Source organism: Culex quinquefasciatus, chromosome 2, assembly GCF_015732765.1.
Source record: "Culex quinquefasciatus strain JHB chromosome 2, VPISU_Cqui_1.0_pri_paternal, whole genome shotgun sequence".
Classification (NCBI taxonomy): domain Eukaryota; kingdom Metazoa; phylum Arthropoda; class Insecta; order Diptera; family Culicidae; genus Culex; species Culex quinquefasciatus.
The window spans coordinates 40,296,368-40,312,516 of record NC_051862.1 but is presented as its reverse complement, the minus strand read 5'-3'; the positions used below and the strand labels follow the sequence as shown (position 1 = coordinate 40,312,516).

The 16,149-nt window shown below is 41.5% G+C and overlaps 3 protein-coding genes across 4 annotated transcripts; 1 reads left to right on the top strand and 2 right to left on the bottom strand.

Annotated features, from left to right (window-relative positions):
• The first annotated feature begins 3,760 nt into the window (after positions 1–3,760).
• Positions 3,761–6,282, top strand: LOC6034674 (serendipity locus protein alpha). The gene is made up of 4 exons (XM_038257403.1): positions 3,761–3,951; positions 4,011–4,190; positions 4,251–5,925; positions 5,986–6,282. The coding sequence occupies exons 1-4, from the start codon at positions 3,856–3,858 to the stop codon at positions 6,162–6,164; spliced, it is 2,130 nt and encodes a 709-aa protein (XP_038113331.1). The 5' UTR covers positions 3,761–3,855; the 3' UTR covers positions 6,165–6,282.
• Positions 6,283–9,231: 2,949 nt separating this feature from the next.
• Positions 9,232–11,579, bottom strand: LOC6034673. 2 transcript variants are annotated; one of them, XM_038257163.1, is made up of 6 exons: positions 11,315–11,579; positions 11,066–11,252; positions 10,775–11,003; positions 10,121–10,714; positions 9,598–10,064; positions 9,232–9,521 (listed from the first exon to the last, which is right to left on the bottom strand). In XM_038257163.1, exons 2-5 carry the CDS (start codon positions 11,249–11,251, stop codon positions 9,715–9,717), a joined length of 1,359 nt encoding a protein of 452 aa, XP_038113091.1. In that variant the 5' UTR covers position 11,252; positions 11,315–11,579; the 3' UTR covers positions 9,232–9,521; positions 9,598–9,714. The 2 variants fall into 2 exon arrangements, with proteins under 2 accessions (XP_038113091.1, XP_001844961.2); XM_001844909.2 differs by having other exon boundaries at positions 10,118–10,714; positions 11,315–11,572.
• A 1,301-nt stretch (positions 11,580–12,880) lies between these two features.
• Positions 12,881–14,520, bottom strand: LOC6034672. The gene has a single exon (XM_001844908.2). It carries the CDS (start codon positions 14,434–14,436, stop codon positions 12,949–12,951), a length of 1,488 nt encoding a protein of 495 aa, XP_001844960.1. The 5' UTR covers positions 14,437–14,520; the 3' UTR covers positions 12,881–12,948.
• Between the last annotated feature and the right edge of the window lie 1,629 nt (positions 14,521–16,149).

The window sequence follows — 16,149 nt, the reverse complement described above, 5'->3', positions numbered from 1 at the left end:
GAAAAGTCTTGATCTTTAAATTTAGAGAGATATTTAGTGTAATGTTGTTTTCGTACCATGAGATCCATATTTTCCACTTACAAAAAATCCTAATTTTAATTTTATGCAAAACTAATATTTTAGCAAAGATGGGGTAAATGTCCACCATTACGGGGTTTGTCTTCCGGACCCCCTGAGACAGCTCTTGGTACCCCCAGGGGTACATGTACCCCAGGTTGAGAACCGCTGATAGAGCAAACATTTTGCTCTATTAAAAAAACAAATTCGCCTTGTAAAAGTATCATATATAGGATACAACAGAAAAAAAAATCCATAGCCAAGAAGCATGAGTCTATCACACAAATTCAAACATAGATTTCGCGAATTCTTCATTTAGAATAACAGGAATAATATTCTTATTGAGAAAAGAACATATTGAATACTTTAAAGAGGCTTTTGTCAAATTTTAACGAAACTTAAAATATTTTCCCGGTTTGTCGGTCGAATTCCCGAGTTTTTCCCGGTTTTCTCCCGGTGGATAAAAATCCCGGTTTTTTCCCGGTTTTTTCCCGAGGTGGCCACCCTGTGGTACGCAGTTGGAGTCCCATTGCACTGCATCCAAGTAGGCCAAGTAGCCAGCTGAATTGTTTAGGTTTGACTCTCTCATCTCGCCGGTTACCATGGAAACCCAATCAAAGAGCCAGTAGTTGCTGTTTATTACGTCAATTGTCAAATTTGCCTGATTTTTAGTTCAAGGCCTCCTAGATTGCGTTACGGAACCACTTCCGAATGTTCTGTCAATGATTTTAAAACCAGCCAACCAATACAAGTGTATAGCCACAAAGTAACACAGAGCGAGCAGTCCTAATAAATGTCATTTTATTTTTTGGCTCCATAAGGTTTGCTGGTAGCAGGCGTGCGATGTACCTGCGATGGGGGAAGCACTGTGGCCTCCAATGGCCGATTCCGGAAGGATCAACCCTGTTGACGTCAGTTTGGCCTTCATTGGTTATAATTTTCAATTTCATGAAGTTTGATATGTCGCATGAAAGGACTTTTCCTATACTCACTACACTTCCTCCGGTCACCGGTAACCGGTTCCGGATTGGTCCGATCGGGTCAAAGGGCACCGGCATTATAATAGATTATTAATGATTTTCATTTGACTAAATTTGATAAGCAACATGTCGACTTTTGAACATCACAATCATCGGAACCATTTGCATGGTACCATGGAATCGGTTCCGGAGTGGCCACAGATGCCCTGAACTGCCCAAGGTGGTCAGTGTACCTATGTACTGCAAACAACGTTTCGCTCAAATGTCGATTGAATGACAAAAGCTTTAAAAAAATATGCTTGACGGATGTTCCGGGTTGCCGGAACCGGTGGTAACTTTGGACAAATAACCTCACCGGGAACTCATAGTCACAGTTAATGCCCGTAAAATGCAACTGGAAGTAACCCGCTAGATGTTACCGTTTGGGAGATACAGGCCTTCAAAGTCGGGGCCTCAGAAGGATTAACGCGTTAATTAACGACGTTAATTAACGGCGTTAATTAACGTGTTCCGTTCGCGTTCTCGTTAAGATCAACGTAGGCTCCGTTCGCGTTCTCGTTAATTTTAACGATTAACGGACGCGTTAACGTTAATTAACGTTTAACAGCACTGCTCGGTACGAGAATCGAACCCGGAAATTTTCCGAGAGGGGAAGGTGAAACACGGCGTTTCATTTCGCTTCGCGAAATTTTGGATTTCTACCCTGTATAGAGCCCCAAGACGAAGTTCTTCGTCAAAAAGAAACACTCCTGCGCGAGACGTCGCCGCGAACGGTTGTTTTGCGTGCTCCTGCCGCTGTCAGTTTTGTGTGTTTCTGAAAACGAAGAATCAACTGTGGAGGCTCTCACAAAACCGATCGTTGCAATGCCGACGAAGCACAAGAAAAATGCGAAAAACGGTGTGCCAACTGCGCCGGGTCTGGATCGCAGTTGCTCAAACGAGCAGAATTCATTCGATCAAGGCAACAGGCGTCTTAACCGAAGCCGCTCTCATCTGGAAGACGGACAAACGGAATCCTGCGTTTACTTCGGTGGATTTTCCTCGGTGGCCGGGCACGGTTCCCGTCGTCGAGCCGAAAGATCCAAAACCTCGTCCCGCAGGAAGTAACCAAGAAAACACTGGTGATCGCGCGGGCGCACCTCTAAGGCGGAAAGAGAGGAGGTGCTCTACAGCTCGGAAAAAAAACTATGTAGAATCTTAAACGAGTGCATCGCGGGGATCTGACACGCATGCAGTTTTCAGAAGTCACCGCCAGAGGTGCTGTCAATATTGTTTACGTGTGGTTTTTTTGAAAAGGTCGTATGAAATACATAGAAATATAATTTTTCCAAACTATTTTTTGTAAGTTTTCATTATCTTTTGCATATATATTTGAAATAATTACAAGTATTACTTAAATTTCTCCACATTTTACAATTATAATATCAAAATAATATAACGTTTTACTTGACCATCCAAGCAATATATCACAATACACTAGACTTAAAATGAAATAGATTCAATTCCTTGAAACAACATAAATTACGTTTGATTCTTCCTGACCGTTTGTTTAAAATAAATTGCGCTATTAAAATACTCACAAAATTCCCTTCGAAAATGTTTTAAACTTGTTTTTATTGAACACCAAAAAGGTGATATGCCAACATAAGGTACTCGATAGAATTAAATGCAGAATCCCAAAGGTTCAGTCCTAGATTAAATGTAAATCTTTTTAAAGAAAAAAAAAATAAACTAAAAAAAGTTTTATTTTTTGTAAATTATGACCGATTTGCATACGACCTTTTCAAACGCTACGCGCCAAAAACTTGGTTCGATTTTGACTTCACTCGCCTTGTATGTGGATGACAGTTGTGACGTAACCGTGGTGCATCGGTTGTTGCTTCCTTGATCTACAAGTACGGGTCAATGTGATTCTTGCCAGCATTTTTTTGTAACACTTGATCCGGTCCTAACCTGGTTTCTGCACCGAAAAGGACCTAATATAACTTATGTCAGCGATTGAAAAAATATATTTCTATATTGTAAATCCATTACGCTTATGGACAATGCCCGTGTGCTCTCTTGTTCTGTCTAGTTAGGAATCCCAACAAGCTTAATACAAAAGAGCACACCAGCATCGAAATATGAATTTAGAAACTAAAAAAAATCAGATTTTTTTCAGAATTTTAGGTTTTAATATTTTTTAAATAACAAATTTTCAAGTTTGAATATCTTTGAATTTCAGAATAATAATATTTCAGACTAGGTGCGGCTTGCATTGTAATAGTTAAAATGTTTTGATTTTCAGTTTTTTTAAAGACCGGGAGGGGGGGGGGGGCAATAAAAAAAGCTAGAAATTTGAAATTACAGGCCACGGTTTCAACATTTGAATAAAAAAGAATTTTAAATGCATTACAAATCTGTCCCGTTGTTTTGCAATCATAAGTTCCAAAATTTCTAAGTATTGAACTATGAAAAAAATTTGCAACGGCCTCATTTTGCCTGAAATTTGCTCTTTATTTTGAAAATAGCATAGCATAGCATAACTGGTCTGTACCACAGTGTAGCGGGTTTTTGCTCTGTATTTTTTAAATATAAAACAATCGTTTTCAAAACTATCCAAAAATATAAGTAAATAAAACAGCTCGAATATCTTACTGCTCGAAAAGTTTCGAAATCCACAAGCAGATGTCGCCCGCCGATCCTGTCATGCAAACAAAACAAAACACAAAAAAACTGTTTTGAAAAGTGCACTGTCGCAGAACCGCCGTTGAACTAGCAAACCTGCGGTTTGGATTTTAAAAACGTAACTTATCCGCGTAAATCACGACCACACAAAATGATCCCCGAACTCCAGACGGCGATCCAGACGGTCCAGGAGAACCTGTACCGCGGGTTTGTCAGCTCCAAGCGAAGCGGTATCGACTGGTTGAACGTGAGTTGACGGTTTGCGGTTTTTGCGTAACGAATTTTCAAGTTGTTTCTACATTGTAGACTGTTTGCGGCGACTTCAACAAGCTGTTTGCGGTGTTGCACAAATTTCTGGTGTTTGAGGGGTGCGGCCGGGTTGGCACGATGGAGATGTCCTTTCTGTGTCTGTCGCAGATTGTCGTGTGCATTCGATACCTGGAGCGAACGCTGATTGCTGAGCAGGAGAACCAGTGCGTTTTGTCGGTGAGAGACTCACTTCTTTGCGGTTAAAAAAGGATAATTTTAAATTAATTAATTTTGCAGTCGACTCGTCAGTTCTTTCTGGATCGGATAGTTTGGTGTATTTCAAAAATTAAAGCGTTGGCCGAGGATAGCAGCCTTCAGCAGGAGAGCTCAACTGAGTCCAATTTTGTCAACTTTCTAGATCTGGCCTTAAATCTTGTGGGTCCGATGACGATCGCATTCAACGACAATGGTCAGGACCAGGACATTTATCGCGCCGAGCAGGACGCCGAGGCCATGATGGAGAGTGCCAGAATCCGGTCGGTGGTCGAGGCTTTGATAACGCAAACGTTTGCGTTTGGTAACGTACTGGAGGATGAAGATCGCGCCAAGTTGACCTTGGTTTGTCAAAAAGTTCTGAAGGAGTGTATCGCGCTGGAGAAAGAGTCGGCGCTGGTTGAGGGTCGACCGGATGCGCAGAGTAGACGGTTGAGAGCCAGCGTGCTGGAGGCGGCCATTTATCAGTTGGAGGCGCAAGTTAACGATTGTTTGTTGAAGTTGGTCTACGAAACGTTTGCCGAGCTCGATCAGAACGTGATCCGAGAGATGAGACGGTTGGTGAAGGAGGAGGCGTCGGAGGAGCAGATTGACGGGATGGCAAACCGTTTCGACGCGATGTTTGATAAGATTATGCAAATTGGACTGTTTGCAATTTCCTACGCAGATAATAACAAAGCGGCCTCAACTATTCGAAGCTGTCTGGCTTCCGTGGAAGCTCTGGATTCGTATCTGATTCCGTCGATTTACGTTCCGTGCAACCATCACTCGAACTTGCTGGAAGCGCACTGGTTAGAGGAGTCTTCGCTATTGCGCTACCACGTGCAACGCATTATCGATAGTAACGCATTTTCTTCAGCCTTGATTGAAATTCTGGATACAGGAATCGATCGCTTGAAGGACTCTTTTGAACCGATGGAAGCAAAAAAGTTGCTTGCCAAAGCGGAAGTCTTCCGGCAGCACATGGAATTTAACGGGTCCGAACTGTGCTTGTTCCAGGAACCACTCAAGATTCACTTTGAAGACTTCAAAATGATGCTCCTTGAGTGCAAAGCCATCCTACGATGTTCAGCGGAAGACCCAATCATTGCAACGGACCGCATCCTCAAACGATTCCGTATTCTGCTCACTAAACTGAGAAAGATCCAACTCGCCATCAGCGTTGGCAAATCCAAGGAACCAACCAAGGACGCCGAAGCCGACCACAAACCCGCGCTCCACCTCCCCCAGACCGACGAGGAAAAGGAGGTCGATCGCAGCGTGCAGGAATTCTTCTCCACCAGCGTGGTACGGCCCTCGACCACGAGCATCCTCTACCAGAGCCGACGCGGTCCACCGGGAACGGCGCGAAGAAACACGACCGCCTCGCCGTCCCTGCTGCTGGACGTCAACAGCTATTCCGACGTGACGGCCGAGTTGCGCCAGCGGGCGGAAACAACGCCGGAAAAGAGTGCTGGGAGGAAGGGAAAGAAGCCGGTGGTCAAGCGGAACAGTTTGAGGGTGGCGATGTTCAAGCGCGTGCAGTGCCGGGAAACGGCGGAGTTTTTCGAAAGCTTCAAAAGCGATATGGAGCTGCAGATTACGGAGATTTTGGACGAGCTGACAGATCTATCGAGTACGTTTTCACCATCGGAGCAAATGAAGGTTGAACCAGGCGACGGTTCTACCACAAATGAGGAAAAATTCGGCAGTTTGGATGGTGAGAATCGCTTAACAAATTAACCTAAGTCAGCAAATAATGAAATCTTATTTATTTTAGACGTTCTAGATAAGTTTACGGACCTATCGACGACATTTTCACCAGCTGAAACGAAGGTGGAAAACTCGGAACAAGTTGTGGAAAGTACCACACCTTCGAACAGAAAGTCTATCACAAAAGAGGAGATAGCGATTTCGAAGGATAATAGAATTACAATCAACATAACTACAGACATTTAATATTTGGCTTAGCATAGTTTTAAGCTTTAGAAATTGTGTACTTACAAACTGAACCAGTATTGAACCAGTAATGTTTAGAACTTTGTTGATTACAGTAATAAATGACACATTTATTAGGTATTTACTGAAAAAAGCTTATGTTTTATTTTAGGGTACAAACTTTCACAGTGATTAATGCTTTATCGACTCACGATAGAGATTTCTCGATCGCAATATTACGATCGTACTTTTGGCCACGGTAAGTTTTAATTTGTCGAGACAGTCTAGACTCGATTATCCGGAGGTTTGTATAGGACTTCGGATCAAATCGAATCATAAACAAGTAAAAATCATGTTTTTTATTTTCGTGCTTTTAATACCAAATTCTGCGACCCCATTTCAGTCAAATTCAAATTATTGATTCTATTAAAAATTAATAAATGCATTTTTTTCATTATTTCATCACCACCATTTTGGCCGCCATGTTGAATTAAAAAGTTATAAATCACTTTATAGAGTAGTTTAGGGATAAAGTAAAGCTTCTCGTAGAACAAAAGTTGCTCAAAATGACCTCCTGATCACGGGAAAAATAATAAAAAATCGAAAAAAATGAGGGCAGTATAGTATGATTATCTGAAGTGAAATTTTTAAGAGGCCTTTGGATAATCCAGTCTGCACTGCAAATTATGACTGGCGAATTTGATGTGTTTTAAGTTTAAAACTTTTAAGACTCAAAAAAATATAAAAAAAAATTAAAAAATGTAAGCCTTAAAAATAAAATAAAAAAACATGTATTTTGATACTCCAAAAATAATATGACAAGCGCAAAATGGCTAATAAAAATTTCTATCGCAATTTCGCGATACAGTTCAGACTTGATTATCCGACAGCTTTCGAAAAAATTTTCAACTTCATTTTTCGGTGTTAAATCAAATTTGCAATCAAAAAGTATTTTAGTGAAATTTTGATAAAGTGCATCATTTTCAAGTCAAATCATTTTTAGGTAACTTTTTTGTAAATCGCCGCAGTTTTTATTTTTTTAAATTAATGCACACTTTTGAAAAAAAATATTTTTGAAAAGCTGAGAAAATTCTCTATATTTTGCTTTTTTGAACTTCGTTGATACGACCCTTAGTTGCTGAGATATTGCCAAATATTCAATATTACGCTCTTTTAAAATGTTAGTCTTGTCTTAAATAACTTGAAAATATTTTTTTCCAGAGGATCGGAAAATTTCTCGAATGTTTCATATTTTAACATTGTAAATCGGACCATTAGTTGCTGAGATATCGACATTAGAAAACGGTGGGTTGTTTGAGTGAGACTTAGCAAACATCAATTTTCCTGTTTTTAAACACTTGCATGGCAGTGCAACTAAGGGTCGTAACAACAAAGCTCAAAAAAGCAAAATATAGAGAATTTTCTCAGCTTTTCAAAAATATTTTTTCCAAAGGTGGGCAAACATATCCACTCATTTGAAAAAATGAAAAACTGCGACTATTTTTAAAAAAGTTACTTAAAAATGGCTTTAACTTTAAAACGGTGCACTTTATCAAAATTTCACTAAAATACTTTTTGATTGCAAATTTGGTTTTACATCGAAAAATGAAGTTTAAAAATTTTTGCGACCAATATTTCGATTTTTTGAAAAAATCAGTATTGATTAAAAAATTCATAACTCGGTCAATGATTTTTTGCACAACCTGAAATTTATGAAAAGTTGGCATTTGATGTCCTTTAAAACATCAAAAAATGAAAAAAAAAATAAAAACAGTGTTTTTTTGCAAATCAAGTTTTAGTGTCAAAAAGTTAAATAAAAAATCATTAAAATTTTGTTATCGTCTATCATTTTTTTTCAGTGTAGTTCTTATCCATACCTACAACTTTGCCGAAGACACCAAATCGATCAAAAAATTCCTTCAAAAGATTCAGATTTTTGAATTTTCATACATAATTTTTTTATGGACAGCTGCCAAATTTGTATGGAAAATTATATGGACAAACTAATGATGCAAAATGGCTTCTTTGGGCATACCGAAGGCACCAAAAAAGTTTCAGCCGGATTAAAAAATACAAAACAAATCGAATGGCCAAAATCTCAGAGAATTGCTCTATTTTGAAATTCCAAAAAAAATAATTTAACAAGCACAAAAAGGCTGATAAAAATTCGAATACATAGTCTAAACCAATTTTATTGTTTTTTAATGTTTGACTCCTAAAACTTCTCTAAAGTGATTTAGAGTTTTGAAATCCAAGATGGCGGCCAAAATTGCGTTGTACAGTCCTGATTCGATTATCCGAAGGTTTGCACGAAACTTCGTATAACACTGACCTACACAAATTGACAAAAAATAACTGCACAGGCTCAACTCGAGGGGAAGCATGAAGTTTGGGGTCCCCGGCCGGCCGAATGTTTTTTTCCGCCAAAGTTTGTATGGAGAAGCATTGCAACTAACGAAACATTTCTGTTGGATCCAAAATAAAAAAAAACTTAAATTTAATATTGATGTGTTTGTTGACTTTTATACGACTTTCGGATTAAATGACTTATTTTTTTCTAATTCTTCTGAAAATGCTGATGTTTTATTGTTAAAACCTTATCACACAACTCACACTTAATGCTGGGTTTACAATTAAAGATAACTAATTTTTAACGTTGCACATTTTATGGGAAGTTGAGGACGCTGGGAAAAGAATTGCTTTTTTATTTGATTTTTTTTACCAATAATATATCAAGTAAAACCCCACAGTCCGTGGTAAAACTATAAGTAATAATAGCTCCCCTAGACATACTTTTCAACAATAATTTAATACGCGCTGATGCCTGTTTTGCCTGATCAGAAATTTAAGGAAAGTTTGAGATCTCGTCTGGTTTTTGCTCTATGTTTAGGCGGGGCCAGACAATGTCCAATAACATTGGAATTGGGCTGCCAGGATCTCTGCCATTCTGAAACGGGTCATTAAAAGCAGGGCGCGAGGGCTGTCACCATCAAATACCCAAACCATAGTTTTTCATAATTTCGCTGCCGGCCAGCGGGAATCGGACACACAAGTCCTAGACTTGACAGTTAGATAAATAATCACACTATTAAACACAGAGATCAATCGTTATTTATTCCGTACAAAGAGTTACAAACCGACTTGTTTCACTTTTTCAATTTTCTTGCTTCACCACCACTCTCAACCCCGGCCTGGGATGGTCCGCATCGACCGGTACCGGTGCCCGCGAGGACGGCAAGTCCGGATAGCTCCAGCCGCCGCGTATCATTCCGCGATTTTCCGCCAAACAGAAGAAGCAATCGGTGGCGTGGTCGGTCGGCTCTTGCCAGCGTCGCGGAACGGCAAACTGGAAGTACCTTTTTTCACCTGCGTACCACCCTGGAGTGGACGAGAAGGGAAGGGGAAAGAAGATTATGAATGGAGAAGATTATTTTTTCGAAAAAATAGGTGCTACCGTATAAATAACTGGAGCAATTTCTACAGGCAAATTTAGGCTCCCAAGGATGAGGCGGCTGAGCCACTTCCAGTTGAAAGTATTCCTTGTAAGCAGCCTCTAACTTAGTACCGCTGATCATGGTATGTTTCTTAGTGGTGTTGATGTAATGTCCACAAACGTAGCAAAATCATCCGGATGTCGCTTGCAGTTAGCGAACGGGTCTTCCTCTTTTGAAGCATTCGACGCTTGCTGGACATCTTTTGCGATGGAATCGTCGAAGGCTTGAAGGTTGTCAATCCTGCCCGGCGCCTTCACGCTGTAATCTGGTGCTCGCGAGGAAGGAATGTCGACATCGAACGTCATTTGACGACGAGCGTGCACAGCTACCACACAGAAGTAGCAGTCCATCAAGTGATTGTCGGAGGGTTTCGACCATATTCTTGGCACTCCGAAGGGTAGCCCATCGCCCTTTTGGTTGCTCCAAGCTGAAATGAGGAAATGAGTTAGGCGGAAGAAATCTACAAAATGAAACTCTCACCACTCAAACAACTGAAACATCTCGCACAGCTGAATTTAGGCTCCCAAGGATGCTCGGGAGGGTCAACGTCCAACTCAAAGTAAACCGCGTACAATCTCCATAGTTTTGGGGCATTCATGGGATATTTCAACTTGGCCAACATATAGGAACCGCAGATGTAACAAAACTTATCGGGACGTTGTTTGCAGTTCGCTGTCGGATTCTCGGGGTCAGTCTTTGGGGTACTTTGAGCTTTTGGTTCTTCTCTCGGAGAATTCTCACAATCCTTCTCAGCTTGGCTAGGTTCTTTCTTCACCGTGGTTGAGTTTTCAAACGAGACACATTCCTGTTCGATCTCTTCAAGTTTGATGCCATTTGCATGGCTGGGACCTCCGGATTCCAGCGGAAGCTCAACTGAGTGCATCGATCTGTTTCTGCCCGGAGCAACCTTGCAGTAATCTGGCGGTCTTGACGAAGGAAGGTCCGGGTAGATGTTTGGCCCTCTACCATTCGTTACGACCGTCAAACAAAAGTAGCAATCGTCAGAATGATTCGACGGCTTCGACCATATTCTTGGCGTTCCAAAAGGCAATCCTTTGCTTTTTCCTTGCTCCCAATCTGTAACGTAAAAATTGAAACAATTTCTTACTTATTCTCTAATTGCAGCTTTTAGCATACTTCTCAGTCTGGTATAGCATGCCTTGCAGGCATAGTGCGGAACCCAGGGCTTGTGTTGGTCACGGATGTCCAACCCGAAGTAGTCCGAATACATCCGCCGGAAAGACAAACAAGTTGCTATTGGAATGCATCTTCCTGCCGCTTTCTTGCGGTATTTAGCTGGGCACATGAATACACCACATACGTAGCAAAACTCGTCCGGATGGTGAAGGCAATCTGTTACGGATATCTAAAGTAAACAAACTTGCATGAAAAGCTACAACCCCTTGAAAACAACCGTTACTAAATTACCTCGTCTTCATCGTTTGAACCAAAAAACAATTGAGGTTGTTCAGGTTCCACTTTACACTCAAAGTTTGGATGTAGAACCGTATCTTCAAACGAGACACAGTTCTTCATCTCGGGATCATCCTGCTCATCGAGCTCCATTTCCTCCACCTTGACACCAGCTGAGTTGAAACCGTCGTCCAGTTCCATCCTGAGGCAATTTTAAAACCATCACATTACAATTATTACCAGCGAAAAATCATTTTTACTTACGTCTTAATTCAAGAGTAGCGTAATGCACTTTGTTGCAAAAAAAAACCTTAGACTGATTCAAACCAAAACGCAAACGTTTTTGGTTGATCCCGCTCTTCTACCTGTTTGCCGCGTCAATGTTTTTGTTTACGGGTAGAAAGTGTCAAAGGCGCCGTTGGTTTGACACTTTTTTAGCAGAGCCCCGGCCCGAAACTTCAAACACAAACAAAAGCTGCGAAGCGAAGATTAGCAGTGACGTTTTGGAATTTTGACAGCCTGAGTCAAACATATGGTATACGTTCGTTTGATGGCTAGTTCCACACTGAGTGCCGCACTCAGAGCTCTCAAAGTGTTTCTTTGAAGAAACTTGCGCTAGTTCCGCACGAGTTTCGCCGCCATCTTGGAACTGAAACTCTAGTGCCGCACTCGATATTTTTTCAGTTTCATGCGAGTTCCACGCGCACCAGGGATGCCACAAGGTTTTTTAAAATGTCTGTGAAAAAGTCTGTGTATGTCTGTACACTTGCCTAAAATGCAAATATATCAATTCCATCAGAAATTGCGTTTTCAAGCATTTTAAGACTAACGAAATAAGTTTCGGTTGATATTTTTTCTAAATATTAATTTAATGAAGTTTTTTAAAAGTCTGTGAACCTCTAAAAATATCTGGCACAAGCTCAAATGTCTGTGAAACACAGACAAATCTGTGTATCTGGCATCCTTGGCACTGACAAATCGACGTCGACGTGCTATAATATCTTGTCGCACCCGCCATTTCGACGTTCCGAGAAAAACGCGTTTTTATGTTTGACCTTGAATATACAAAAACGAGAGCACGCAATGTAAACAATAACAAACACGTTTTGTTTAGCTGACCATTCTGTGCATTGTCCCAAAGTTTGGTTGAAGTTGGTTGCTGGGTCCCGAGTTATAATTACAAATGTTTACGGTAGTCTAGCTTCTACGTGCGACAAACGCATCCTGACTTTCCTGGCCTGAAATCCCTTTGGCCTTTTGTCGCACTTACATCAATTTTCATGGAGTGACAAGATAGCACGACAAGATTGAAACTACTTTCATATATAAAGTGACAAAAATGCACGGAGTTTTTTCGGTTTTTGTTGAATATCTCAGGATTGAAATCGAATTTTGGGGATCTGTGACGGTCAAAAGGTGAGGCATTGTGAGCTGCACAATATGGCGTTCTTAACTCAATTTGGCCCAAAAATGCACGTACGACAAGTTAGCACGATGGCGACGAAATGACGTTCGATTGAACCAAAACTGGCACCGACGAGTGCGGCACTCAGTGCCGCACCGGCTCTTCAAACGAACGTACCAATAGTTGAAAATAGAGGTGGGCAAAACCGTTCTTTTTTCGGAGCTCTTATTTTCGTTCGCTCATTAAAAAGAGCCGCTCTTTTGACCGGCTCTTTCGCTCTTTTTCAAAATATGGATGAAAAGGTTATTTTTAAGAATGGTGTGATTTTTTAATTTTAAATCTATTTGAACTTAAAACAAATATTTTAATCTTTGGCTGCTGCTGCAATAGCAAACATTTTCCACGCGTCCTCAACTGCACCGCTTACCTTACAATCTACCAAAGAAGGCGAGAAACTCGTCTCGCCTACTACCGCTTCTTCCGCTGCTGCGCCTCACTTGACCTGCACCACGTCGATCACCCGGTGCTGGTGCGCGGAACCCGGCCCGACCTTGATTGCGACCTTCCCGCACGTGTCCGGACTGATCGAGTGCTTGACCATGTCGCGCAGCGCGGCCGTCGTTTTCGCCCTGCTTTTCAGCTGATCGAAGATCCGCTTCTTGCTGGCTTTGAACTTTTCGTAGCGCGACTCACGCGCCATGATTCGCTCCTGCAGCTGCACCAGCTTGTACTTTTCCTGCTCGAGCGTCTGCTTCAGGTTGTGGGCGTGCATGCGCTTCTCGAGCTGATTGTCGATCTTGATGCGGCGTTTGTTGACCTCGAGCACGCGATGCCGGAGGACGTCCGCTCGCTGGACGCGTTCTTCGAGGTGGTCCACGAGCGACTGGCGCCAGATGTCTTTGTCGAGGATCTTTTCCTCCTGGTTGATGGTGGCGTCCTCGATGCGTTTGAGTTCGCGGTTTTTCTTCTCGCACTCCTTGATGCCCTTCTGGATGACGAGCGTTTTGAGCAGGCTGCTCGAGCGGATATCTTTCTCGCTGATTTCGTTCTGGATTCGCTCGATCTGTTGCTGCTCGAGCCGCTCCAGCCGCTGCTTGCGGTTTCGGATTTCGATCTGTTCGATGGTTCGCTTTTGTCGTATCGCTTTCTTGTAGTTACGTTCTTGCTCGTCCAGTAGCGTCTTGCGGTAGAGCTTCTCCTGTTCCCAGCACTGCTTCGCCAGGACGGATTCCTCGAGTCGTTCGATCTCCTTGATGCGCTTGAGCACCATGCAGTGTAGTATACGTCGATCGTGATCGGTGAGGTTCGCTCCTTTCTGATCTAGCATCTCGGTGATCTTGACCGAATTCAGCCGGCTGCAGATGCTTTCGCAGTCTTCACTGAATGCACTCCCTTTGTACGTCGATAGGTCGCTGGTGGACAGACAACGTGGTGCCTTCATGGTAGCCTTCATCAGCCGAGGATTTCCGGACGGGGTCACTTTAGATGACATGCTGGAAGTGCTCCGCTTGCTTCGCTCCGTTGACGCCGGTCGTACTTTTCTCGTCGGTGCCGCTTTGTTCGCTTTCTTCGTGGGTTCCGCCGAGCTTTCCGACACCAGATTGCTGTTGCTGTCGAACATTCGGAGCCACTCCTCTTCGAAGATTTCCTCCTCGTCGTCGTTACCCCGTCCGTCGTGGCATCCGTGGGGCGGCGGGGAGAAGTTGTAGTTGATGTTAAAGTTGTAATTGTAGCAGCAGTTGTAGTTCATCGAAGATCCCGACGTTCGTCCGTCGTTGGGGCTCGGGCTGCTGGAATCCCCGTTGTAGCTTCCCGGTGGCGCTCCGTATCCATCGTCGTTGCTGCCGTCGGATGCCGTTGGGGCCGGTGCCGGCGACGATTCCGACTGCACGTCGTACGAAATGACGCTGAAGTCATCCGGGAGGCACTCGATTTTCGCCGATTTGAACTTGTTTCGTAGCTTGTTTTTCAGTTTCAGCATTTTTGGCAAAAAACGGAGTTTCTGTTTCGGAATACGCGTAAATAATAATTGCAAGCGAAAGTGTTGCGACGTATCGATCCAACGGGGAAGCTCCGGGAATTGGCGCCGCAGGTTGCCACGGTGAAGGTGCGTCTCTTTGTTACGCGCGCGACGAAGCTTGCACGTGACTACGGCATCGCGTGGTATGTTCAGTCAGAGGGTAGTTTGTGGAGTTTCGGTATGGAATGTGCGTATAATTGAACTTTTATTGCAGTACGCATTTTTTTTCTATATCTGAGGGTGTGAATTCCTTTGGTATATGTAGTTAAAACTGTTTGGCTTACAATTTCGTAGGTGAATATAAATAATCATCACTAACGGAATTCAGCAATATTCAGAATCATAATCTATCACAGAAAAAAATTGTGTAAATTTTGAAGGTCTGATTTTGAAAGGTGGAATATTACCTCTTTTATGATGTAATTTTACTTCAATTTAGACTGGAAAAGTGAAATTACACCAGAAAAGCGATAAAATTACACATTTTTAGAGATAAAATTACTAATTTTTTTTTCTGACGTAGATGTACCGGTACCCCTTCCCAGATGTAATATTACCAAGATTTTTTGCCTTTGATCAAAAAATTGTCACTCGATTATCTCGACATTGGCTGAACCGATTTTGTCCGTTTTGGCGTCATTCGATCCGTCTTGGGGTCCCATAAGTCGCTATTAAAAATCATGCAGTTTAGTTTAGTACTTCAAAAGTTATGCTAAAAAAACGATTTTAAAAATAGTCCCGAAAATTGTAAAAGGGTGGTTTTTGTAAGAAAACCCGTAATGTATACATTTTCAAAAAGGTATTTAAAATATAGGAAATGTTAGTAAAAAACACAGCCAAACTTGACCCCTCCAAAAATTATATGTTTTTTAACATTGGCAAAGTCTCATAAAACAAGTAAAACTTACAACCAGAAAATTTTCTACAATTTTAAGAGTTCTTCTTTCCAATGCTTTTAAAAGATCAAAAATTGGTTGAAAAATAGAACTTTGGCGATTTTTTAAATTGAAGCCCGTCTAGAGGCGGGGCTCGAGGCGGGGTTAGGTTGTAGATGGTTAACATAATATAATTAAATACACAGTAAAAACGTTACTTAATCCACCCTTAGGTGGTTGGCGCCTTCCTTACATTTAACGGGTGCTATCCAAAATGCAAAATTGCGTAAATAACACTTAAGTGCTTTTAACTTTTGATAGGGTTGTCAGATCTTCAATGGTTTAGACGCGTTGGAAAGGTCTTTTAAATACATATCCAACGATAGGTCGCATGAGAGATCCGGACAACGTTTTCATCAACATATCTGAGATCCGGTCTCCAAAAACTGTATAAATAACACTTAAGTGCTTGTAACTTTTGATACAGTTGTCAGAACTTCAATGTCTTGGACGCGTTGGAAAGGTCTTTAAGTAAAAAGAAGTATGCAGTACGCATTTTTTTACAAATTAAATGATAATGGTGCCATTCTAGAGCAGGAAATGTGAAAAACAAGCAAATTGACTGTAAACACATGAAAAAATTAGAAATGCTAAATGATAGGAGGTGGTTGAATAGGCCAAATGCTACCAAAAACAAAAATAAAGTAAACAAGATAAATGCAAATTGAAAAAAACTAAAAATAAAACAAGAAAAATATAAAACAAGAGAAGTATAGTTTTTCGTAGAACAAAAATTGTT

Bases quoted from the DNA above. Each gene is read 5' to 3' on its own strand.
- LOC6034674 (XM_038257403.1), top strand. From the start codon at position 3,856: ATGATCCCCGAACTCCAGACGGCGATCCAGACGGTCCAGGAGAACCTG. The intron at 3,952-4,010 runs GTGAGTTGACGG...TCTACATTGTAG, and splicing joins GCGGTATCGACTGGTTGAAC to ACTGTTTGCGGCGACTTCAA. The intron at 4,191-4,250 runs GTGAGAGACTCA...TTAATTTTGCAG, and splicing joins AGAACCAGTGCGTTTTGTCG to TCGACTCGTCAGTTCTTTCT.
- LOC6034673 (XM_001844909.2), bottom strand. From the start codon at position 11,251: ATGGAACTGGACGACGGTTTCAACTCAGCTGGTGTCAAGGTGGAGGAA. The intron at 11,004-11,065 runs GTAATTTAGTAA...TGTTTACTTTAG, and splicing joins GTTCAAACGATGAAGACGAG to ATATCCGTAACAGATTGCCT. The intron at 10,715-10,774 runs GTATGCTAAAAG...TTTACGTTACAG, and splicing joins ATGCTATACCAGACTGAGAA to ATTGGGAGCAAGGAAAAAGC.
- LOC6034672 (XM_001844908.2), bottom strand. From the start codon at position 14,436: ATGCTGAAACTGAAAAACAAGCTACGAAACAAGTTCAAATCGGCGAAA.